We start from the raw sequence: 26,630 nt of genomic DNA on the forward strand, positions 1-26,630 counted from the left end.
TTCAGGGTTATCTTTGGTCTCTTTGTTGCCTCTCTGATTAATGCCCTCCTTGCCTGGTCCATGAGTTTTGGCGGGCGGCTCTCTCTTGGCAGGTTTGTTGTGGTGCCATATTCTTTAAAAAAATGTATAATGGATTTAATGGTGCCCGTGGGATGTTCAAAGTTTTGGATATTTTTTATAACCCAACCCTGATCTGTACTTCTCCACAACTTTGTCCCTGACCTGTTTGGAAAGCTCATTGGTCTTCATAGTGCTGCTTGGTTGGTGTTGCAGACTCTGGGGCCTTTCAGAACAGGTGTATATATACTGAGATCATGTGACAGGTCATGTGACACTTAGATTGTACACAGGTAGACTTTATAACTAATTATGTGACTTCTGAATGTAATTGGTTGCACCAGATCTTATTTAGCGGCTTCATAGGGAGGGGGGGTTGGCGCCCCCCCCTTGGGTTGTGCCGTGGCGGAGATCTTTGTGGGCTATACCCGGCCTTGTCTCAGGATGGTAAGTTGGTGGTTGAAGATATCCCTCTAGTGGTGTGGGGGCTGTGCTTTGGCAAAGTGGGTGGGGTTATATCCTGCCTGTTTGGCCCTGTCCGGGGGTATCATCGGATGGGGCCACAGTGTCTCCTGACCCCTCCTGTCTCAGCCTCCAGTATTTATGCTGCAGTAGTTTATGTGTCGGGGGCTAGGGTCAGTTTGTTATATCTGGAGTACTTCTCCTGTCTTATCCGGTGTCCTGTGTGAATTTAAGTATGCTCTCTCTAATTCTCTCTTTCTTTCTCTCTCTCGGAGGACCTGAGCCCTAGGACCATGCCTCAGAACTACCTGGCATGATGACTATTTGCTGTCCCCAGTCCACCTGGCCGTGCTGCTGCTCCAGTTTCAACTGTTCTACCTGCGGCTATGGAACCCTGACCTGTTCACCGGACGTGCTACCTGTCCCAGACCTGCTGTTTTCAACTCTCTAGAGACTGCAGGAGCGGTAGAGATACTCTTAATGATCGGCTATGAAAAGCCAACTGACATTTACTCCTGAGGTGCTGACTTGCTGCACCCTCGACAACTACTGTGATTATTATTATTTGACCATGCTGGTAATTTATGAACATTTGAACATCTTGGCCATGTTCTGTTATAATCTCCACCCGGCACAGCCAGAAGAAAACTGGCCACCCCTCATAGCCTGGTTCCTCTCTAGGTTTCTTCCAAGGTTTTGGGCTTTCTAGGGAGTTTTTCCTAGCCACCGTGCTTCTACACCTGCATTGTTTACTGTTTGGGGTTTTATGCTGGGTTTCTGTACAGCACTTTGAGATATCAGCTGATGTAAGAAGGGCTATATAAATAGATTTGATTTGATAGCAAGGGGAGTGACAACATATGCACGCACAATGCATAGATAACTATTTTGTGTATGTCCATTGCATGAAATCCAAATAAAAATCCATTTAAATTACAGGTTGTAATGCAACAAAATAGGAAAAACGCCAAGGGGGGTGTAACAGCTGTCGTCTTCCTCCTCGTCTGAGGAGGAGAAGTTTGAAGGATCAGAGGACCAATGCGCAGCGTGGTAATTGTTCATCTTATTTAATGAAAGTGAACAACTCAAAATACAAAAACAACAAAGTGAAAACCGAAACAGTTCTATCTGGTGCAGACACACAAAGACTGAAAACAACCACCCACAAAACCCAACAGAAAACAGGCTACCTAAATATGGTTCCCAATCAGGGACAACGATTGACAGCTGCCTCTGATTGAGAACCATATCAGGCCAAACACAGAAAACCAACACAGAAATAGAAAACATAGATTACCCACCCAACTCACGCCCTGACCACACTAAAACAAAGAAAATACAAAAGAACTATGGTCAGAACGTGACAGCACCCCCCCCCCCCCCCCCCAAGGTGCGGACTCCAGCCGCAAAACCTGAACCTATAGGGGAGGGTCTGGGTGGGCATCTGTCCGCGGTGGAGGCTCTGGCGCTGGACGTGGACCCCACTCCACCATTGTCATTACCCGCTTCCGTGGCCTCCTAGGAACGGCGACCCTCACCGCCGACCTAGGATTGGCAACCCTACTAAATGGCCCCACTGGACTGAGGGGCGCCTCTGGACTGAGGGGCAGCTCCGGACTGAGGGGCAGCTCCGGACTGAGGGGCAGCTCCGGACTGAGGGGCAGCTCCGGACTGAGGGGCAGCTCAGAACTGAGGGGCAGCTCCGGACTGAAGGGCAGCACAGGACTGGCGGGCGGCTCTGGCGGCTCCTGACTGGCGGGCGGCTCTGGCGGCTCCTGACTGGCGGGCGGCTCTGGCGGCTCCTGACTGGCGGGCGGCTCTGGCGGCTCCTGACTGGCGGGCGGCTCTGGCGGCTCCTGACTGACGGGCGGCTCTGGCGGCTCCTGACTGACGGGCGGCTCTGGCGGCTCCTGACTGACGGGCGGCTCTGGCGGCTCCTGACTGACGGGCGGCTCTGGCGGCGCTGGACAGACGGGCGGCTCAGGTGGCGCTGGACAGACGGGCGGCTCAGGCGGCGCTGGACAGACGGGCGGCTCAGGCGGCGCTGGACAGACGGGCGGCTCAGGCGGCGCTGGACAGACGGGCGGCTCAGGCGGCGCTGGACAGACGGGCGGCTCAGGCGGCGCTGGACATACGGGCGGCTCAGGCGGCGCTGGACAGACGAGCGGCTCAGGCGGCGCTGGACAGACGGGCGGCTCAGGCGGCGCTGGACAGACGAGCGGCCCAGGTGGCGCTGGACAGACGGGCGGCTCAGGCGGCGCTGGACAGACGGGAGACTCTGGCCTGCTGAGGCGCACAGTAGGCCTGGTGCGTGGTGCCGGAACTGGTGGTACCGGACTGGGGACACGCACCACTGGGCGAGTGCGGGGAGGAGGAACAGGGCGTACTGGACTCTGGAGACGCACAGGAAACCTGGTGCGTGGTGTTGGCACTGGTGGTACTGGGCTGGTGCGAGGGGCTGCCACAGGCGGACTGGTGCGTGGAGAAGGTACTGGATAGACCGGACCGTGGAGGCGCACTACAGGTCTCGAGCACCGAGCCTGCCCAACCCTACCTGGCTGAATGCTCCCCGTAGCCAGGCCAGTGCGGCGAGGTGGAATAGCCCGCACTGGGCTGTGCTGGCGAACCGGGGACACCATGCGTAGGGCTGGTGCCATGTACACCGACCCGAGGAGACGCACTGGAGACCAGATGCGTAGAGCCGGCTTCATGGCACCTGGCTCGATGCCCACTCTAGCCCGGCTGATACGAGGTGCTGCTATGTACCGCACCGGGCTATGCCTGCTTACCGGGGACACCATGCGCATCTCTGCATAACACGGTGCCTGCCCGGCCGCTCTCTCTCCACGGTAAGCACGGGGAGTTGGCTCAGGTCTCCTACCTGGCTTAGCCACACTCCCCGTGTGCCCCCCCCAATAAATTTTTGGGGCTGCCTCTCTGGCTTCCAGCCGCGCTTTCGTGCAGCCTCCTCATACCACCGCCTCTCCGCTTTCGCTGCCTCCAGCTCAACTTTGGGGCGGCGATACTCACCAGCCTGTACCCAGGGTCCCTTGCCGTCCAGAATCTCCTCCCAAGTCCATTTCTCCAGATATCGCTGGTTCTCCTGTTGCTGCCCGTTACCACGCTGCTTGGTTCTATTTTGGTGGGTGGTTCTGTAACGGCTGTCGTCTTCCTCCTCGTCTGAGGAGGAGAAGTTTGAAGGATCAGAGGACCAATGCGCAGCGTGGTAATTGTTCATCTTATTTAATGAAAGTGAACAACTCAAAATACAAAAACAACAAAGTGAAAACCGAAACAGTTCTATCTGGTGCAGACACACAAAGACTGAAAACAACCACCCACAAAACCCAACAGAAAACAGGCTACCTAAATATGGTTCCCAATCAGGGACAACGATTGACAGCTGCCTCTGATTGAGAACCATATCAGGCCAAACACAGAAAACCAACACAGAAATATAAAACATAGATTACCCACCCAACTCACGACCTGACCACACTAAAACAAAGAAAATACAAAAGAACTATGGTCAGAACGTGACATGGGGTGAATACTTTTGCAAGGCACTGTATAACAGTAAAAGTAACTATTATTTTCAACCCAGCAAGCCTTGGAAATCCATGTTAAAGGTTTAGACATTCTCATCCTACCACAGAGAAAATCCTTTAAATAAACAGTTAAATTAATTCACTCCTCAGGCCTTCAAATTATTTAATGAGCACTCTTTCTGAAGACAAGTCTCTGAAATAATGAACTGTACAATGCAGAGAAATAAAATGGTTAATACGCTTAGCTGAGCAGAAAATCTAATTAATCTGGTGTTTTCAGCCAGAGAGGGAAACAAGTCAACACCTCGGTCTCTGCAAACTAACACGGACACACATACGGGATAAACGAACAAAGCAAACATTCAAAGTAAATCAACGTCATACGTAAATATCAATATTTGTCTATTGTGCAAAGACATGGCTTTTCCCCACAATAGCATTCAAGCTGTGGCAATTTGGTATCAGCATAAACAAAGCACTTTGGAATAAAACAAAGAAACAAACCCCTGCTTTGAACCCATTTTAAGCAGACCTCAGGGTTCCAGCAGCACTATATTAGTGTGGTTACTGCCTTTTATTTTATTTAACCTTTATTTTACTAGGCAAGTCAGTTAAGAACAAATTCTTATTTACAATGACGGCCTACCAAAACGCAAAAGGCCTCATGCGGGGACGGGGGCCTGGGATTCAAAATAAAAAATAAATACAATATAAATATAGGACAGATCACAACAAGAGAGACAACGCAACACTACATAAAGAGAGACCTAAGACAACAACATACTGTAACAAGGCAACACATGACAACACAGCATTGTAGCAACACAACATGGTAGCAGCACAAAACATGGTACAAACATTATTGGGCACAAACAACAGCACAAAGGGCAAGAAGGTATAGACAACAATACATCACACAAAGCAGCCACAACTGTCAGTAAGAGTGTCCATGATTGAGTCTTTGAATGAAGAGATTGAGATAAAACTGTCCAGTTTGAGTGTTTGTTGCAGCTCGTTCCAGTCGCTAGCTGCAGCGAACTGAAAAGAGGAGCGACCCAGGGATATGTGTGCTTTGGGGACCTTCAACAGAATGTGACTGACAGAACGGGTGTTGTATGTGGAGGATGAGGGCTGCCTTAAGTGTCTGGCACATGCACTTTAGTACAGACACTTTAGTAAAGAAGGCAAGTGCCTTCACAGCCCTCTATGTTGCCTGAGTGACTGAAAACCAAAGACACTTTATTAAAAGATTACAGTTTCAGAGTAATGCACATGCTTGACTGTTGTATTTCTACTTACGGTCAATGTCCCTGGTCAGGTTGGTGGTCATCCTGTCACGGAGCCCTGATTCCATTCCATTGGAGTGACTGTGGTCTGGAGGACATAGCATAATGTGCTGCTGTTTCACATGGATCCCCTCATGCAGTCTGTGAGTCTTTAACATACAATGACAGCATAACAATCTCAGACTGCTTAAGACTTCACATTAGTTAATTGCACTTCTGGGCAAATTGTGTAATACAACTCTTGATTGGTATGATGGAAAATACATAACTTACAAACTATTATCAACTACATAGAAATGAATGACTCGAGATATCATCACACACAGACAAAAGTGATTCACAGCTGAATCTTACCATTGTGCTCAATCGTTCCACAGACTGGACAATGTTCCGAGGACCACCAAAAGTCTCTGTGGCTCCTGAGAGAGAGGACGTCCACAATCTGCTCACTGCCACACCCGTCCTGCTGCATCACCCACAGCGCCAAAAGGAGCAGAGAAATTGAAAAGCAAATGAAAGCGAGCAGCCAGCAGCAACGGAGCCGATGAGGATAATGCCACATTAACTCATCCTCATCTTCACTGCACTCAAGTAGACTTCCAGAGGACAACACATGCACAGGGACCTCCAGCGCCTCAGAGAGCAGGCTGAGGGGGGAAGGGAAGGGTGAGGAGGGGAGGGGGTGGCTGAATCACTGGAACTGGCAATGTCTAGGTTCTCTATGGGGAAGGATTCTCTTGTGATGTCCAATATTACATATCTTCTGTGATGAGATGTTGTTAGGAGAATTAAGTTCTCATGTTCTTTAACCAATTAAATTAAATTACTCAGTCTGCTATATCAGGATTTGTAGGATACTGATAGAAAAAAAAAACAGACAGAGGCCCAGTCTACAATAGTCAAATGTTTATTTACGGGAACGTTCTGCCTATCATTTCCTGTACATTGGTCTATATACCTCACATTTCGTCATAAATGTCCCTCCTCCTCTCAGAAACAATGACAATATAGTTCACAAGTCTTCCTGTCATACATTGTCTGCCACCTGTTATACAATCTACTACAAGCCCAAGATCTCTTCCCTCCCTGGGTGGGGACAGAATGTCCTGTAAGGAACACAGTAGTAGAGCTTGTCTGTCGATAGCTCCTCTTATCTCATACATTGTCTCACACTTGCACCCTGCTTACATACTAAAAAGGAACAAAAAGTCCTAATTCTGACTAAAACTACACACATCAGATTTATAGATGTATGATTCTAAAAAATTTCATACAATCATACAATGACAGGGTAGTTTTAGTTATAGTTCTACGTTAAATGTATACATAATTTAGTCATTATTCATAAAAATCCCATAACAGATGTCTAGTGGTGCCTTATGGTATTCAATAAGTAAATGGGAAATAGCGGGGTTATCTTCATGCTATAATGAAAGCTATTCACAGTTCAAGGTAATTTCTTATTATGGCATGGTAGTACCCTGAGAACATATGTCTATACAAGGATTAATATCAGTATGTGCTTATAAAACCCAAATTCAGGGTCGCTCTCAGTGGTCAAACATTCGTTGACTACCAGCATTTAAAGTTTATGAAATCTATGGGATGAAATCTATAAACTATGAAATGGCACCACCTGGTGCCTGGATAGCAATTTACAGTAGATCTAACAGGGGAAGAGCTGTCCACCAGTGGTGTAAACTACTTAAGTAAAAATACTTTAAAGTACTACTTAAGTTGTTTTTTGGGGTATCTGTACTTTACTTTACTATTTCTATTTTTTACAACTTTTAATTTTACATCACTAAATTCCTAAAGAAAATATTATACTTTTTAATCCATACATTTCCCTGACAACCCAAAGTACTAGTTACATGTTGAATGCTTAGCAGAACAGGAAAATTGTGAAATTCACACATTTATCAAGATAACACATGGTCATCCCTACTGCCTATGTTCTGGGGGACTCACTAAACACACATGCATCTTTTGTAAATTATGTGTGTGTTGGTGTGTACCCTTGGCTATCCGGAAATTTTAAAAACAAGACAATGGTGCCGTCTGCTTTGCTTAATATAAGGAATATGAAATTATTTATACTTTTACTTTTGATACTTAAGTATATTTTAGCAATTGAATTTACTTTTACTCAACGATGACAATTGGGTTATTTTTCCACCACTGCTGTCCACCACACACCACACCCCACTCAATAAATGTCAGATGGCTACAACAACACATATTTGAAAATTCTACATTTTGTTCATCAATATTATCTAATTGGTATGCTTTTCACACAGACAGTTTAGTATGTTGTTTATGATATCCTGTGTGAGTTGAATACCAGCTAGAATGAAGCACATTTCAGAATTACAAATTGTAAAAAACATTCTGCTGTGCAGCTAGTACCCCACAATGTGTGTCAGCCATAGAGATAGATAGAGGACTCTAGATGGATATAACCAACGATGTATATACACTAAATGACTGACAATGGGCACTGTTTTGAAATCACCGCGCCTCCATCTTAGCACTCCCCCACCAGTCTAAAAAATATTTTATTATAGAAAAGTCAGATAAAAAAATTCCTGTCGTCATTATTGGGTATTAAGTTTTTCTGGACCCCGCAATGTTGAAGTTCACCCCTCCCCCTCTTAAAAATAATGTAATTGAATGTGTCAGCCAGACAGCCACTCACAAAGAATAGACCACCGATCACTGTGCATGGTGGTGAAATTGCGACATGTCTATGCAGCTGCATACCTATTGAATCAATTATAGGCTCTCTGTGGAGCCAGGGCATGTATAGCTTTGCTTTAGCTAATGGATAAATGTTTATTGGTAGGTGTATTTGGTTGTCATCTCTCATGTTAAGCCTAACATTTCAAGAAGCTATACACGGTGTTGCAATGCTATCAGTTTGAGACTTCTAGCTGGTGGCAATAAATACATTACTTGTTCAGTAATTAAAGTTGGAAATTCAAACATTGCCTGTTGTAAAATATATATATTTTGAATATACAACTGTCCTGTATAGGATACCTGAATGACATGAGCCGTACTCGCACTCTCTCCCAGCTTGGATAGAAAGTTGTTGTGCATAAATGTCACGAGAATTTTCAATCCCAATGATGATAACTCAACTATTTTATAACTTTGACCAATTCCCAGAGGTTTGTAAGACCCTGGGTTTAATAATAATTAGGCAAAGTCTCAGATTCCGCAAAAAGTGAATTCTTTATTCAGAGAGTACTCTGAAGTCAAAAATGCAAACACAGTCATTTTATAACTCCCACCCCCACCTACACACACACACACACACACACACACACACACACACACACACACACACACACACACACACACACACACACACACACACATATCACTTTCTACCATCCTGGCAGTTTCTAGCCGTTCCTCTCCTCCCTAGATTAGAGGGGCCTTGGAAGGGCCCTCTTTCCTGTTGTCAGTTTTCAGAATTATAACCAGGTCATGTGTAGTTCAGTTGTCCTTTGTATTCTCAACTCTACCCAGCTCATATTGCGAAATAGTAACACAATGGTCTAATCACACACATTATTAAATTATGACTCTAACACATTTCATACAATTATATGATTTCAGGGTGGAATACTTTAATCATTACTTTAAACATATAAATTCCTTTATCAATAAAACCAGTCTATTAATGTCAAATAATACAGTCAGTTCAACCTCAAAACACTTGCCTACTAGGGATTGTTTCATTATGCAGTGTACTATCTATAGCTTATACCGTATTTAGCAGCTATTTGACTGCTATTTAAAAATGTTTTATTAAAATGACATCAAATATCCTAACAATTACAAAAAAAGTAGTCACCTTGAGGATAAGTTCAGCTAATAGCCTACACAAATGGGCTGCAATATTCTAAGTAAATTAAATCAAATCCAACTTGAGAGACTCCCCTGGTCTCCTGAAGTCCTCTTTCTTTTGTGTGCAAATGTTTTCACTACGGCCTTTAGGTCCAGGTTGCGGGCCAGACTATTTCTATACTGATTATTGCCAACCCAGACTTTCCTGAGAAATAGTGGATTATATGTCCATTGCGCTACACACAATTTGAATTTATTGGCTGTCCAGTATTCAGACAACCTGTCCACAGAGCTTCCTATACAGTTACTATCTTTCCGTAACATGTTAAGGCCGGCAACTGAGGAGAATGAGAGGGTCAATTAAAGATGTTGCAGAACTGCTGTATTTGAAGCACCACTCCCTTTTGCCCAGTTTCCCTGTTGTTGCTACGGCAATCAAGCTGTTTTTACCATCCCTGTAACTGTTGCTTCTGTGTAGACATCGTTTTATAAGCTAAAACTCATAAAGAACTACCTAAGAAGCATTAGGCTCTCGGTCTGAAATGCACTTTTGAACACCTGAGTAAACGCCACTCAATGCACCGGCACCGTCGTAGCCTTGACCACACTCATTGCACTGGCACCGTCGTAGCCTTGACCACGCATTTGTTCACCAATATCCGCTTATACTTTCAATCGGTTAAAAAAAATATATATATTGCGGAGGCTGCTGGGGTGTCCGGTACGCCAGTGTGATGTCATCGCTGCTTGCACTGCTCCCTGTGCGCACTGAGTGCTAGTGTGCATGTGAAATTGGTCTGTATAAACCGGATGCAACTCGGATATAGACAGTCCATGAATCGGACATCTTGGATATTTCAGTGGTAGGGAGCTATCAGCCAATTGTCAGAGCATTGTCTTCTTCAAATTTGAATGCCTTTGGTTTGTAAATAGATTTTAGCTATATCACCACCATGTAGTGGCCACAATAAATGAATGACATGCAGGATTTGGTTCAGTACACCAGCACTGCAGGTGGCGGGCGGGTAAATCATCATGAATATAGCCTCAATGGCGCTGCCCATGCTGTCACAGATGCCATAATAGCCCAGATACGAAGATGAGTCCTCTATCTAGCTCTATGGTCTCAGCAGATCTCAGAGGTCGTGAAGACCACTTGTGGCATCTCACATTTGCTTGAATTCTATATAATCTCGCATAAACTATTATTTTGTTCAACCTGTATATGTATGTATTTACAATACCTCTGTTTGCAATGATGGTGGGGAACCACCAAAAATAGTAGACTTTGATACTTTTTAGACATACTGCTGACGTTTACAGAGGCCTCGAATAGCTTCCGTTTGTCAGTCGCGTTGATTGGACAGTAGACTGTGGGAATATCTTAATTTGAATTCTCCTCGCGTCCTCTCTCCTTCTCAAAACCCATTGTATGAGAAAGCCAGAGGTACCGCCCCTCTGATCTTCTCCTCCAATGGGTTTTGAGAAGGAGACGAGGAGAAAGGACGCGGGGTGACATAATTGAGATGGTCCCTGTTTCTGCTTCACTTGCCCAGTGAGCTACGGCGCACACTGGTAGAAGGACTCGGATATTCTATAACACTTCAATGGAGGAACAGCCCAAAGATCGGGCACAAGATAGACGATATCACCACTATGGAGAAGAAAGAAATCATATTCAATACAAATCATCTCTAAAAAATGATCAGATCTACTTCCAGTACCAGGAAACGCAGACGAAGAAAACAGGTCGGGCCATCCGGAAAAGTTAGCCAGCTAATACAAATTACTTAACTAGCTAGATAGCCACATTATTACCGACGTCAATGTAGCGTGCTAGCTCGCAAGACAGTCATAGCAGGATGGTAGCGAGCTGGTAAATATAAATTTAACCTATTAGTTAGCTGTGACTAGAGTTGGGTATGGCTAGTTTAGGGATAGTTAAACGTCGCGTGACAGCTGTCGCTGGTGGTTTGACAGAGGGGATTGACCTTGTGCGCCGGTTTTACCACCCATTTCTACATTTATGGTACTCTGACAATTCCCCTGTGTGACTAATTAGTCATTTTGTAGTTAAATTATTTTGTGACTTGAATACGTTGAGTTTACCCCACAAAGTAAGGGCCAATTTGGTATCAATTCCGTGAAATATTTTGTTAACAAAAACAAGCCGGCTCCACTGGAATGTTCTGAATTGCCATTTCCTGTCGGCCATGTTAGAAAATGTAAGCGGGGAAGCTAACGAGCTAGCTGGCTAATCCTAATAACGAGAGCGAGCATAAAATAAGTTTCAATGTTATTTTGTTTACAAATTACCACTTGGCTACAGTCAGGGCTACAAAAGTAAGATGCCTAGTTACTTAACTTAATTTTGAGACTTTCCAGTGATTTAAATAACTACTGGAGCTAGTGCCAGACATTTTACACTTACGCAGCTGCGGCTTGGTCGGGCCTGTTGCGTCTAACTATCCATGAAGCCACGCAAACATGTTAGCCTGGGTAGATGACCTGAGGAGTGTTAACACAGAATTGTCTTTCTAGTTAGCTGATTGATGCATAGGATTTAGATTTTTAATAAAAAATTCTGAAACAATTGCTTACTGATGTTTTAGCTACATGATTTGAAATGTAATTGTACCAGTTTCTTTAGACTAGTTTAGACTTGATGGTATGCATGCAAACAATTGTGCATACATTGAACCCTCGCTTCAGTTAAGATAAGGAGAAGAAAACGCTTAACACAATTTGTTATTCTATAACATTACTTAAGATGTTATTTTTTCACTCATATTGTAAACAGATATCTTAGGAGCAAGATGGCAAATCATTAATTTAGTTGAAAGCTTTGTCTTTAGACGCTAGTGTGGTAAATACTGTTCAATTAGCTAGCAAAGTCATGCTCAGTCACACTGACAACCACCTTCCAGGTTACCAAAAGTTATAGGACTGTAGGTAATGGCTATTTCTACATACAGCACACGTTTTCCTGAAGTGATTTAAGTATGGTATCTGTTAACAAGTAGGCTATGGGACTACTATGTTCAAGGGAATCTGATCTGGGTACTGGCATGGTTGCTTGCTACCAGCTGACCTATTCAGTCTAAATTGCCATGATACAGCATCGTCTTATAAAGACCTTACCATATTTCCTGCAAAAGGAGCTTCGAGGTTGCATAGGTCTTGTAAACAGATTAGGGCTGTTAGTCCCTTTTGATATAGAGAGGTGGTAGGGAATTATGGAATTTCCTTGGACTTATATGTTTGTGTGTCCACATGTTATTGTATCACTGGCAGTGCAATTTTATTTTGTTTCCGTTTACAGGCAATGGGAAAATAAACACCAGTGACGTGGAGGGGGAGAAGATACTGTCTGCAAATATTTTTTTTTGTATCCCTCGTCCCACCAACAGCAATGGTAACAGACATTTGATAAACACTAATGTAAAACAGAAGTCAACACGAAAGGTTTATACCACTCTTTCAAAAATGGACAACAAAGGTTTTGATCACAAGAAGAATATGGACAGCCACAAGGACTTGGATTTCACTAATGACTATGAGGGAAAGCTGTTGGACAAGGAGTCTGCATTGCTTCTGAATGGGGTGGTAAACTCTGCTCATATTACCAATGGTTACTCCAGCAAGTCACCCCCTGACAACGATGGCAGTGGCTCAGAAAGTGGATATACTACTCCTAAGAAACGCAAGGCAAGACGCAACAGCATCAAGAACACAGAGCATGTGACAAGCGAAAAGGAGAGAGCCATGCAGCAGGGTAATGCTACACAGGAGCCAGAGGCTTCTGGACTTGAACCAATGGAGAAAGCGGTGAACTCGAGACTTGTCCATAAAGCAGATGCCCAGACAGCAGTCAGGCAGATGGGGGCCCCAGAAGTGGCTATGGGTGAGTTGCAGAGGAATAACTCAGACAGTAAAACTGCTGCAGTTGCCTTTGGTAAAAAGTTTGAGGATAGGCCCAAAGCCAAGCTCTCAACCTCTACAAAAGAGGACTCTTGGACTTTATTCAAGCCCCCTCCAGTATTTCCTGTGGACAACAGTAGTGCTAAAATTGTGCCCAAGATCAGTTATGCAAGTAAAGTTAAGGAGAACCTCAACAAAGCAGGCCAAGCTGGAGGAGAGGTACATCCTCAGGTGCCTGGTAGATTATCACAGGTCCCCATGTCTGCTATGAAAACCATCACCTCAGCTAGCATTACTAATGGTCCTGTTTCTGGAGATGGAAATGGTTATCCCTCTGTCGGTACCTTCTTCACTCCTGCTGCTAGTAGTATTCCACCAGCCCCCTCTCTCCCATGCGGGGAGAACGTAGCATCCTTTTTGGACAATGACTGTAATTCTTCAACCAACCTTACAGCAGATCTGAGAAAGTGTACTCTTTTCATTTACCCCCTAAACCCTTTAAATATGCAACCTGTGCTCCCGAGTGCTCGCCAAGTGGACACCCCGGCTGCTCAGACAAATCAGAAAGCCTTGGGGGACATCTTCCAGAATCAGTGGGGGCTGTCCTTCATCAATGAGCCAAATGTGGGGTCAGAAGAAGGAAGCGGGCCAGTGGCTGCTGTGGAGGGAAAGGCTACGGTGGTCACATTTCAAGGGGAGCCATGCCCTGCGGTTGCAGCTGAGCCAGGCCTTGACGCTAGCCTATCAATCCCAGAGCCTTTGCTTCTCACTTTGGCTCAAGACTCAGAGAAAAGGACTAGTGCCCCAGCTTGCCTCCCTGCTACAATAAAGGATGGGGCAAAGGCTCAGCTGTCTGGACCGGATGAGACAAAGGGCGAGGCGAAGGGTCTAGGTGCAGTTGTGTTGGCCTCTGGTAAAGACATTAGTGATGAGCCTGCACAGGCCCCCCTGACCAACCTGGTGTTGGGTCCATCTAAAGAGCAGGCCCACTCTAAGAGCCTGGACAGAGGTAGCTGGGGGTTGTTTGATCTGAAAGCTGCTGTTACTTATCACACTAAAGGTAAGTCCTCTTGCTCTGCTGTGTCATTTCTATAAACGCATAACAAATGGTAGTACCAGTGCTTGACTTGGGATGAAAGCGGTGCCGGTCCATTAGACCATGTTCACAAATGTACATTATGCTATAGCTAGATCTGATTATTCACTGTTAAGAGTTCATACACATTTTGACTGATGGAATTTCATGACTTCTAACCAAATTTCCATGACCAATATTTAGTGGTGTCTCCTACATGGAAAAAGTCTGCATAAATGTGGTATTGACACTAGAAGGCTGCTGGTCTGTTTTCTATATGAGCAGCTGAAGTTTAGGCTACAATGTTGTGTTTTAGAGCGGGGCTTGAACAAAAGCCTGCACACCCAGTAGCTCTCCTATAGGATGGTTGGCCACCCTTGATATAGAATATTACAACCAAATACTTTTGTATTTATTCAGTTATTCCCTCATTCAGTGAATCAGAAATAACATTGATAAGTTAGCTACCTTGCTTTGAAGTAGCCTAACTAAGACATGTTTATCTATAACCTTATAAGGTTAAATATCTATGCACAGCATAGAAGTTGTTTGTCGATTAGGCTATTCGAATATTTTTGATGTCGGAATTACATGGCTAGCCTACTGTTTCAATAGAGGAATCCCAGCTTTCCAATAACGGTATCAGATTTATTTCTCAACAGTGCTGGTGGAAAGGCATCAACAACATTAATGCTTATAGCTAAATGGTTAAGTAGCGAGAGAGCTTGTAGTATGACTAGTTATGTTTTGAATTGGCTATATAGTTAGTCTATCATTATTTTATAGGCTACCTCCTCAGGCAACAGCCCACTGGCACACACGCAAATGATGCACAGCACACACAGAGACACGCTGAATGTTTGGCCTAATTCTGATCATGGCTGATAGATTGATAATATACTGTATTTACGAAAACGCAATATTAAAATTCCATGACTTTCCCTTATTTGACAACTTGGAACAGCGCATCCTGCGCCTTCAGGCATGGCGCATTCTTAATCTCAAATTCAGTCTACTGGCACGCATATACCGGATTCACAGACTAGTGGCAAATAAACCTGAACAAAGTAGAATCAGGATATGAATGCCCACTCTCTATTGCTATTCGATGCATGTCCCACCTTCATTCCGCTTTGATCAACCTTTTTTTGACGCTGTGTGTGAATCCGGACCGGCGATAGGCAACTTTGTTTCATAGAGGAGCCGGTATGCAGTTCTCAAAAAATTGGAGGTGCCGGTACAGCACTCCAAACAGCTCTGGCCCAAGTCGAGCACTGGTTATCACACATTGGTAGCTTTAACCTACTATTTCACTTGCACCAAAAGCTTTTAATCCTTTAGCATCACATAATTGTGTGTCTAATAATAAAATATATTATGCACCTGGAGGTATTAATCGATTTTTGTTTTTTCTATACAGAAATGGAATACGTTTTCAATTTGCAAAAACAAGGTAAAGGTCTCTTCTGTATAGTGTTTTCAAAGTTGTGAAATTGGGTTTTCTATTTGATGTTCAAAAGGTATACAGCTGAAGTTTGAATAACATACATTATGAATTGCTAACTAAGTTCCACAGGGCCTACACACTGAAACATTTCTGTCCTTTCCTTCCCCCAGATCCAAAAAGAGTAGTCTTCTATGACAAGACCAAGGATGGACCTGATCAGTGAGGTAGTGAATGTCTGTCAACACTAACCTTCTCCCTACCTGGGTGCTGCAGTTATCTTTTTTTGGCGGTTATAATCCCCTTGGAAAAACAAAATCGAGACAACTGTGATATTGGGACTGACGGATGAGTGTCCTGTGACAGACTTTCATTGGAAATATAGAATGGCATAATGGGGACACATTTTTGGCCGGGGGTGGGGGGCATCGCCGCAGAGGAAGGGGAGGGGTAATGTGAGGACATATAAATCCAAGTATTGGATTTAATTTGAGCGCAGAAGCTTCTGCTGACGCTCTGGACTACACAAAGACGCAAACACTTGAAAGAGATGTTGGGTGCCTCAGTCTCCCATGTGAACGGACACTTGTGACACTTTCTGCTGTGTTAGACATTGGTCTCATAGCGCCTTCCTCTGGGTGTTGAGGAGAAATAAGATGAAGGCCCAAACTGCACCTCCCAAGCCTTTATCCTGTTGCCCATTGAACTATATGGCGAGTATCGGTCTGACAGTAAGATGCCTCAATCATTTTATGTCCTCATGCATTCAAATTATTCCAATATGTAGATCTGTGCTATGATTTATACATGCACATCAGTATATGTGCAAATTTGAATTCATTTTGAAATAAAATGAACTATAAGCTCAGATAAGAATGCCTTGAAACTGAAAGATTACGAGAAGACTGTTAGGCTGCAGGTTAAATGATGAATACATTTGAGGGAAAGCATTTGTCTTAATTACTTTAGTGAAATAACTATGCCCAGCAAAGAACTGACTGCTGGGTATCTCTTGACACCTATTTTGTTTTGTATGGTTTAGCGATTTCAGATGTGATCTACAGTAGGAACAAACTCCCAGAGCATAGATAGTTTCATTCTAATTGGACACTTCTCTAAAGACAGGTCCTAATCTTGTGGTTCGGTTCTCACTTTTTGGTAGGCATGCTAATCAGTTGAAAAAACTGTTTTATTATATAATTGTCTTCATCTGTGTTTTGCTTTTATGTTTATTATTCTGACTCTTCTTAAGCCCTTGCAGTTGTCAGTCCACATATTTAATTTCAAATTAAGATGGATGTAGGCTATTCCTTAATTTGTAGCTTCTCTTGAGCTATTCACCTGATTGTGGGAGTTTTCTGAAAGATGAGAAGTGACTTTATTGTGGCACAAGGGCTATGTATGTGATATATATATTTTTGGTTTGGTGTATTTGATCCCTAAGAGGCTCAAGATGTCAGTAATTAATTAGACCTACCTAGGCCATATTTGCTGATACTACATGGAGAAATGGCTCATTTCCTTATTTTCTTGCTCAAGCAATTTGCTTTTCATTTGCAAGCCAACTTATTCAGCCTAGGATACTTTGTGCTTTTTCAGCATTTGGTCTTTTAATTTCTCTCTAGTTATGACAATGTATTTCTTGCACAAAGTATTGGTGTGGATGAGACGTGAGAAGTCGCAGTTTAATATAACCAAGAAAAGATGACAGAACCATCGCAATACTAATTATTTCATGTCGCAGACCAGCCACTCTTTGTTATACTGTTTGTAGAGATGTGGTGATAATTTCATAATACAGTATCATCCAGTCAGTGTCTTTGATCAAAGTGGTTGTGTCAAGAGGCCTATACATGGCAAGGCAGGCCACATTTGGTAATACAATGAGTGGATAGCCACAATGTCATTGGAACTACAATCTCTCTTTTTGTTTTATTTTTTTTGAGCTAAGGGAGGAAGTGTCTTAGTTTATTTTCTCTAGCATAAGTGATTTGGTTATTGTGTGGATTAATAGCACTTTATGTAACACTTTTTTTAAATATATATTTTAATTACTACAGATACACATACTATATATATAATGACATGAAATACTAACTTCTTTTAAGAATGGCTTTGGACTGTTGTTCTTTTTAAGACAAATAAATGAATAAATACCGAAATACAAAATGTCACTCAGGTAGTATTGGTAAAGCCATGACAAAGTTGGATAATATTGTGTTCTGCCAAATGGTTCAGAACAAGATCCTCGTATTGTGCTCAAATATGAATTGGAGTGATATTTAATAATGAACTACAGAGCTGTGATTTAAAATACCAAAACATTTTGCTTGCAGAAAACACTGACATGGCTTGCAATCAGCTGTCATAGATATGTAGGCTTCGAACCTTTAAGTTCTCTGTTCATGCAATTTCACTTTAATAAGCACACTGATATCCACCGGTTTCCACCTGTAATAGGACAGTGTGATCTTACTGTCCTTGGTTTAAGTTTTATTTTTCTACTTTTTACCTCGTCATTCATGGGCTGAAGCATTTCTGAGTGTACCCACTGCTAAATCCCAGTCCAGGTTATATGCAAAGGCAGGAATCTATGCCTGAGATTCCTAGTCCAGCCCTCTCTTGGGGTTCCTGGTAACCTCTTGGCTTATTCTTGCAGACAGAGGGAACTACAAGAAGGTCAAACACACCCCCTGTTGTGTACAAAACTGTGTCTCACACACACTTAAGTTACTTCACTGTGGAATTCTAAGCAAAGGATAGACCTCTGGGACGTGGTATTTAAAACCTTTTGTTTTGCTTCCATTGTATGCTGTGTGTTGAAGTATTATTAGATCAGCTTCAATCAAGAGCACAATATCTTATTTTGCTAATGCTGCACAATAGCGAAAATATCACTTATTTTGACTTGATTGGCAGCGGAAATTATCTTTGTGCGATGGACAACCCAGTTTGCAATGGTGGACATTAGCGGCTAAAACTGTTTTGGGTTTTTGTGCTTTGATTGTTTATGCACAGTTGATGATGTAACTTTACTGGGTTCCCTAAATATTGGAATAGGAAACACCAGATCATACCATGAGGTAAAAAAGCCAAAACAAGTTGTCTTTTTCATAACTCTAACCCCTCTTTTACTTTTGATCCTGAGTGGAAGAACAAGAAGCCCTATGCTTCTTTGTAAAACAGGGGGAGCAGTCTCTTGCGTGGGTGTGTAGAAGTGCGCTAACAATCCAAAGTACTTCATCTGTTCATTGTTTTGATTCAGACATGTCCCCTTATGTTGAATTTGATTCTTAAAGGCCCTGTGCAGTCAAATGTAATTTCCCATGTTTTATATATTTCCACACTGAGGTTGTAAATGATGATAATGACCAGAAATTTCAGCCTGTGTTGGTGGGATGGAGTTTTGGCCTGCCTGGTGACATCACTACGCTGTAAATTAGTTAATAGACCAATAAGAAAGAGTTCCAAACCTCTCTGCCAGTAACAGCTAGGCAAGTTGTCAGTTTTCCCCCTCCCCACTCAGGCCACTCCCAGACAGTCCTAGCAATTATTTTGTTGAGAAATTGTTCTTTGCTAAAAAGCTATTTTCATTCTTTTTTTCTTTTCAATTAAAACAGTCAAAAAGAAATCACACTAAGGTACCTAATTGTTCCCAGAAATGATTTGATATTAGGTAACAGCTGCATTGGACCTTTTTTTAAGCGGGATCAGTGATCTCCAGGGAAATATTGCAAAAGTCTTCAAGCACTTAAGCAAAATGTGTGTTTTTTTTTTTTTTGTATATGCATTTCAGAAAAACATATAGCTATATTACTTAACGATAGTGTTGTAGCCTGTAAACCAAAAACTGGTTCTTAATGGAGATTGTTTTATGGGCACACTGCTGGGCAAGTGAACGAGTTGGTGTGATGAAAGAAAAGCATGAAAGTGATGAGTCTCTGTATTTTCAACCCCCTTAGGAGGTGCAAGCACCTCAAGGATACTCACACGGGCCTCTGAGTTCCGAATGATTGGTTAGGCCACTTTGCCTAGCTGTTTGGTGTGAAAGTGAGTTCTTCCAATTATATGCAAGTGTCCCTTTTTTTTTTTTTTTTTTCAAGACCATGTTCAGGTGCCTGTGAAAAGTATGCTTTTACAGTAATTTTAAGAATTTTTTTGTGTTTTGAAAATTGTTACTAAAATGATGTGCCATTTTCTTTGTCCAATATTTCTTTCTACAACATTTTGTAGAAATGCTGTTGAACATTTCTTACAGCTTCCTTTGTTGCTTCCTTTCACTGACATGGAAGAAGCTGAAAGCAATGTGCGTTTTAGCTGTTTTGAATGAATTTCACAGCTCTCAATCATATGACCTGCAAATAATTGTTCAGTGGGCTTGCGTTTGAATAAACTGCTTGCTGGTATATTCTAGTCAGTCCGTCGTTATGGTCTGAAGTAGAGCAATGTTGACTTTCACTTTTCAATTGATCTAACACACGTTTAAGCTGTTTTATTTTTGAATTGTCACATTTATTTGTAGTTGCACAACCAGAGCGAAAATACTTTGCTTCAAAGGAAAATGGGGAGAATTAGGTTGTCTCATTTGATCATAACACGTACATACTTTTTTAAAGACAATTTTCGTTACTGTACATTGAAGCTGAATTCTCAATTTTATATAAAGCCCCAATGTTCAGATCCTTGTGGCTGAAAATGTTAAGCCTACTCCTTGCTTAGTTTTGCTATTTTTCAGAGTACACATGATTTATGTTCAATGGATTTCCTCAAATAGTAATGGTGGCGATGTGAGCACTGAACACCAAGTGTTCCTGATAAGAATTTCTCCCTGATGTTCATCACGTGTTAAAGGGGTGCGACGTAAAGGAGATGGTTGTCAAACAGTACATCTATCTTATTTCAAGTTTGCCAAAGGTACAGTACACAACTCAGATATTCAGCTACTGTATGGTCCATGCACTTAGATTGGGAAGACTTTGATGGTTTAAGCAACCCGTTGTTTGAGCCAGTCAGGTTTGGGTGGGACCACAGCAGCTGAATGCCATTGTGGGAGTCTGTTGTATTTGTTAGGACAACCCCCCCCCCCCCCCCCCCAAAACCCAGAAATAATAACAAATACCAAAAGTGCTGCTTCTTCCAGTTATTGATTGTCTGTAATGGGAAATGCTGGACTTAGTGTTTTGTGCTCCATTTTCATCCTGTCCCCCACTTCTTGCTGTCCATGCCTGCTGTTATAACGTTTTCATATGGGGGGAGTGGGCGGGCGCATGCATGTTTACTCTCTTTGGCACCTGAGATATTTGTAGACGCATCACTATGTTAACGACAAGGAAGAAGTGTTTTATTTCTGGGACTCCACAGTGCTACTGCTTCTTTTGAAAGGTGGTGTGGTCATACGGAATATGTGTCTGAAGATTACAGTTGTGTGGTGCCAAGTTCATCTCTGTACCAGTTCTCACTGTCATATCTTGTTGTGCCTGTTGATGAGTTATCAATCTGCTCCAAGTAAATTGACCCCTCAGAATTTGAGGCAACAGCAGAAAGTGTATTTGTTTTATAATTTGACATTTAAGTGTTAATGTGACATCTGAAATGGTTTAACAAATGCATCACATTACGAGTACCTAAATGTATTTTTTATTTTTAAAGCATGATAATATCCCTTAAATTCCAAACAATGTAATAAATTAAAGAAATTCAGTGTTCACAATTTCAGTTTCCATTAGTGTTACATTTCCTTTCAAAATCCTTACCGGTTTCAGTTGTTTTGTTCTCCCTTACCCTAACATTTGGAAATAATGTTATTTCAGACCTACTGTGAAATAAAGGATTTCACAGTAGGTCTGGGACAGGACTTGGAAAATTGAAGAAGTGCACCTGATTCTACAGGAGGCTGCTGAGGGGAGGATGGCTCATAATAATGGCTCAACCGGAAACCATGTATTTGAGTTCGATTCCATTTATTCTGTTCCAGCCATTACCATGACACTGTCCTCATCAATTAAGGTGCTACCAACCTCCTGTGCCTGAATCGACAATAGAGCCCCACAGTAGAGGTGTCATAATACCCATAAACTCCAGCGGTGCTTCCAATTGTTTTTCCACCATTCATTTTTACCATAAGTTTTTATTTTTTAGAAACCCTTAAAATAAAGGGCTGTGTTTCTCATCGGCTTACCTGGCGTGATGTTTAAATAACCATAAATCTCTCCGGGACAAGGTGACTTACCAATATATTTGGCTCTTTTTACTCTGATTTTAAAATGCTAATTACCATCAAAGTAGACATGCAAGACTACAAATCCCTGCAAGCTCCTGCATGTCATCTCTAGCTGACACCTTTGCTAACAGGTATTGTGTCGATTTAAAACTTGCACAAGACAGTTCACAGAATTGTCCATTTAAAGAAATGTAGCCAATTTATTCATTACTAACATAGTTAATCCTGAGATTCTTATCTTTGCCTCGATTCGGCAGTCTCGTCCAGATTACGGCATTTGTTTATTTTATATTTTATAATAGCCACATTCACAGCTAGTTAGCGTTTCATTTTTGGGGGGTAAATAAAGATGACTATTGATAAGTCACCTTGTCCCAGAGAGATTTACACGGTTATCAAAACGTCACGCCAGGGTAAGTCTACATGAAACACAGCACATTTTAAGTTTCTAAAAATGAATGGTGGGAAAACGATTGGAACCATTAGCCTGTTTGACTGCTAGGTTTTATGGGTATTATGACTCATACTGTGGTACTCCATTGCTGAATTGCTATGAAAATGGAAGGTTGCTGCAGCACCTGACCTTGTGCTATAGACGGCTATGTTGGTGAGCATTGAAAGTTGAGTAATACCACGTTTTATTTGTGGCGCCATTCTTCCATTTATATCAGTATTTTGGGATGAACAAATGTTGAAACCAGATGGAAAGGGGGTATACATTGGTCTGGAAACCAAAAAAGGTTGAGTTTGTAATTCTAAACACAGTTCCTTCTATGCTACAGGTAGAGAACAAAACACGGAAACCCTCAGTGGTGGAAAAAGTACCCAATTGTCATACTTGATTTAAAGTAAAGATAACTTAATAGAAAATGTGAAAGGCACCCAGTAAAATACTACTTGAGTAAAAGTCTAAAAGTATTTGGTTTTAAATATACTTAAGTATCAAAAGTAAATGTAATTGCTAAAATATACTTTATCAAAAGTTAAAGTATAAATAATTCCAAATTCCTTATATTAAGCAAACCAGACGGCACCATTCTCTTGTTTTTTCAATTTACGGATAGGCAGGTCCCCATCCCAACCCTCAGACCTAATTTACAAACGAAGCATTTGTGTTTAGTGGGTCCGCCAGATCAGAAGCAGTAGAGAGAACCAAGGATGCTCTCTTGATAAGTGTGTGAATTGGACCATTTTTCTGTCCTGCTAAGCATTCAAAATGTAACTTTTGGGTGTTAGGGAAAATGTATGAAGTAAAAAGTATATTTTATTTAGGAATGTTGGTAACCAATATATAAATAGCAAAGTACAGAGACCCCCAAAAAACGACTTAAGTAGTACTTTAAAGTATTTTTACTGAAGTACTTTACACCACTGGAAACCCTGTGGGCAAATGAGGAACAAGTACTCAATGCATAGGCTACATTAGGTAACCCATTCATAAAAATTTGAGGCTACTTTAGATAGCAGAAAAACATTAATTTGTCTATGTCTGAAAATAAACATGAGTGGTAAAGTGCTGTCCCAGTTACCCTGACAACACCCCCATCTCCTGGTGGTCCTGAAACACTGCAGTATAGCTATTCATATTGTGGCAAGCAGCACTTCTTGCTGTTTGCTGTTAGCTGGAATGAAGCTGTGTAAAGCTGATGGCTGTGTGTCTTTGTTTCTGTGTGTCTGGACTTTCTGCGTCTCTCAGGTCTCAGGTGCAGAGTAGCAGATCTAAATAGTTTTCTGATCTAGTTTGACTGATCTGCCTCGCTCAGTGGCGTCCATCTGCAAAGCCCAGCTGGAGTGTAACGCACAGGAAGAGAGTGGATTTGAACCACCATTCCTGAAGCCAGAAAATCAACCCACTTGTTCAAAATTGTTCTTCTCTCTTGGTTTCATCCATTTCCTCTCCTAACCTTAGTGTTCTACTATTTATGCATGTGTATCATATGTTTGTAGCTAGTTAAGGTTCACAAATCGCTTATCTGATTAATCCTCTTCCAGGCTCACAGCCCCAACCAACAAGTATGGCTGTTAAAACAAAAAATCAGTGTAGACTTGATATTTATCTAAGAAGCATAAGGCAATGTATGAATAAATCAGTATACACATCACTTTTCAGTAGTGTATGAACTATGTACTGTATGAATACTTTCCAGTAATAGCCGTGTTATTTTATATTAGTGCTGAAGTTTGATTTGAGAAAACCTTTGATTCTAATAATATCCTGTGTAGTTCTGGCTGCGCCTTGCTTTCCCTCTCCCATCCTTTCACTGCCACTGAACCTGCCTCAGCTGTTTTTCTTTTTTTTGCTTCCTCTGTCATGAGGTGTTTTTACCGACACAACTTGCTTGTTTAACCCATTGTGTTATACATGTACTCTTTACTGATCTCCTTTTTGTGCTTAGTGACAAAAGGTCTCGGAATATTGTTGTTGATTTCTGTCTGCAGGAAGTTGCCCCGCTATGTAGGGCTGCTGGCAAACGTGTGGCAACCATGCATTTTCCCCAGCACTTTTCAATTTTGATGCATTTATATGTTGATGTTGCATTTATATTTTTGTTCAGTATATAGTATGTGAGCTAAAAACATCTTAAAGTATTCTTTTTAGAAAGTTCCAATGTTAGTCGCCACTACAACTACCCAATACTGTAACACTTCACAATAAGGTTCCATTTGTAAGGGGTTTATAAAAGGGTTATAATTGTTAACGATTATTTAATTATTTGTAAATGCATTAAACCATTAATAAATGGTTATTTCATTGGTCAAAATAGTGCAATAACTGGTCAGTGTTTGCCAAGTAGTGAGCCAATATTTACCTCCAGTTATTAACAATTTACAAATGCTTATAATATTGAACCCTTATGTATCATCATGCAACCTTATTTTCAAAACTTTGTTCTGGTCTTTTGTGGGAGTTAAATCTGCGTTTAAGTGAATAGTTATTTTCTCACTTTTGGGTGTGATGCATTGGTGCTCTGTCCCAGGACTTGGCCCACCTTTGAACAGCCCCAGAACATTATTCCTCCTCCACCAAACTTTACAGTTGGCACTATGTATTCGGGCAGATAGCCTTCTCCTGGCATCTGCCAAAGCCAGATTTGTCCGTCGGACTGCCAGATGGTGAAGCGTGATTCATCACTCCAGAGAACACGTTTTCACTGCTCCAGAGTCCAATGGCGGTGAGCTTTACACCACTCCAGCTGACGCTTGGCATTGAGTATGGTAAGTTTAGGCTTGTGTGCGGCTGCTTGGCCATGGAAACCCATTTCATGAAGCTCCCGACGAACAGTTATTGTGCAGAAGTTGCTTCCAGAGGCAGTTTGGAGCTCGGTAGGTAATGATGCAACCTAGGACAGACGATTTTTACGTGCTTCAGCACTTGGCGGTCCCGTTCTGTGAGTTTGTGTGGCCTACCACTCTGCGGCTGAACCGTTGTTGCTCCTAGATGTTTAAACTTCACAATAACTGCACTTACAGTTGTCCGGGGCGGCTCTAGCAGTGCAGAAATGTGACAAACTGACTTGTTGGAAAGGTGGCATCCTGTGACGGTGCCACGTTGAAAGTCATTGAGCTCTTCAGTAAGGAAGAGCTGCCAATGTTTGTATATGGAGATTGAATGGCTGTGTGCTTGATTTTATACACCTGTCAGCAACGGGTATGGCTGAAATAGCCAAATTCACTAATTTGAAGGGGTGTCCATATACTTTTGTATATATAGTGTATGTGGAGATATGGGATTAGAGCATGACAATGTTCTATTTCCCACGAGGCTTGGTGGTTATCGAGGGGAGTGTTGTAAATATTTTTTTGAAATGTCATTCGCAATGGATGTAAAAAACAGACTTGACTTTCTGTGTAATGAAAAGAAAATGTGCCTCCTTGCATATGTAACAGACACAGTATTTGGGGAAACTGAACGCGAGCATGCAGGGGAAATACAAAAAAAATTATTTGACTGTAATCCTGGCTCAATTGACATGCCGGTATGTGAAATCGAACAGCTGATCGAGTGGTCATGTGACCGAATGCTGCAGACAACGCATTTCCAGGTCACTATGGAGGAGTTTTGGTTCCTGACTTTACTTGGCTCATCGCACTCTAGCGACTCCTTATGGCGGCCCGGGCGCCTACAGGCTGACTTCAGTTGAACGGTGTTTCATCAGACACATTGGTGCAGCTGGCTTCTGGGTTAAGCAAGCGGGTGTTAAGAAGCACGGTTTGGCGGGTTTCACTCGACCTTCGCCTCTCCGAAGCCTGTTGGGGAGTTGCAACGATAAGGGGGTAAAAATTACAACAACTAGGTGAGTTGAGAATACAATTAGAAATACTGTTTGAATGTTTTGCAAATGACTATCATAATTATTGACCCAATTATTAAAGTAAACATTGGCTGTTAATTACATGTATTTTTTTTCACATGGTTGAGTTCGTGAGAATTTTCAGATATCAAAATGGGGTCATAGGCCAAACATTTTTGGGAGCCCCTGTACTAAATGGAGTGTATCAGATTTAAGTAAATTCTCTGAGATCTGGTTGTTAACATTGTAACCACTAGTGTGCTGACAAAGGATGCTAGCTAGCCTACTAACCAGTTACCTAGCTAGAGACAGTACCTGAGTTCAAAGGTTAGGTAACTAGCTAGCTGGCATGCTAATCCAAAAAAGCTAGCTAAACAAATTGCATGAAAATTCTGTTATGTTGATGTTAGCTAGCTAGCTGGCAGCAAACGTTTAGCCAGCAAACGTGAGCTAGTTCACTATATCAT

At 42.2% G+C, this 26,630-nt stretch overlaps 2 protein-coding genes across 4 annotated transcripts in view; one reads left to right on the forward strand and one right to left on the reverse strand.

Annotated features, from left to right (window-relative positions):
* Positions 1-6,560, reverse strand: part of LOC139535100 (dystrophin-related protein 2-like) — a 29,843-nt gene extending 23,283 nt beyond the window's left edge. For both annotated transcript variants that reach the window (XM_071334550.1, XM_071334549.1), the window contains exons 1-2: positions 5,708-6,560; positions 5,367-5,502 (exon numbers count right to left, since the gene is read on the reverse strand). In XM_071334550.1, the coding sequence (XP_071190651.1) occupies positions 5,367-5,502; positions 5,708-5,710 (139 nt within the window). In that variant the 5' untranslated portion in view covers positions 5,711-6,560. The remainder of the gene's footprint in view (positions 1-5,366; positions 5,503-5,707) is intronic.
* A 4,153-nt stretch (positions 6,561-10,713) lies between these two features.
* LOC139535162 (FMR1-interacting protein NUFIP2-like) lies at positions 10,714-21,361 on the forward strand. 2 transcript variants are annotated; one of them, XM_071334555.1, is made up of 4 exons: positions 10,714-10,978; positions 12,534-14,192; positions 15,628-15,660; positions 15,825-21,361. In XM_071334555.1, the coding sequence occupies exons 1-4, from the start codon at positions 10,819-10,821 to the stop codon at positions 15,875-15,877; spliced, it is 1,905 nt and encodes a 634-aa protein (XP_071190656.1). In that variant the 5' UTR covers positions 10,714-10,818; the 3' UTR covers positions 15,878-21,361. The 2 variants fall into 2 exon arrangements, with proteins under 2 accessions (XP_071190656.1, XP_071190657.1); XM_071334556.1 differs by having other exon boundaries at positions 10,716-10,960.
* Positions 21,362-26,630: the final 5,269 nt, after the last annotated feature.

Source organism: Salvelinus alpinus, chromosome 1, assembly GCF_045679555.1.
Source record: "Salvelinus alpinus chromosome 1, SLU_Salpinus.1, whole genome shotgun sequence".
In the NCBI taxonomy this organism is placed as follows: domain Eukaryota; kingdom Metazoa; phylum Chordata; class Actinopteri; order Salmoniformes; family Salmonidae; genus Salvelinus; species Salvelinus alpinus.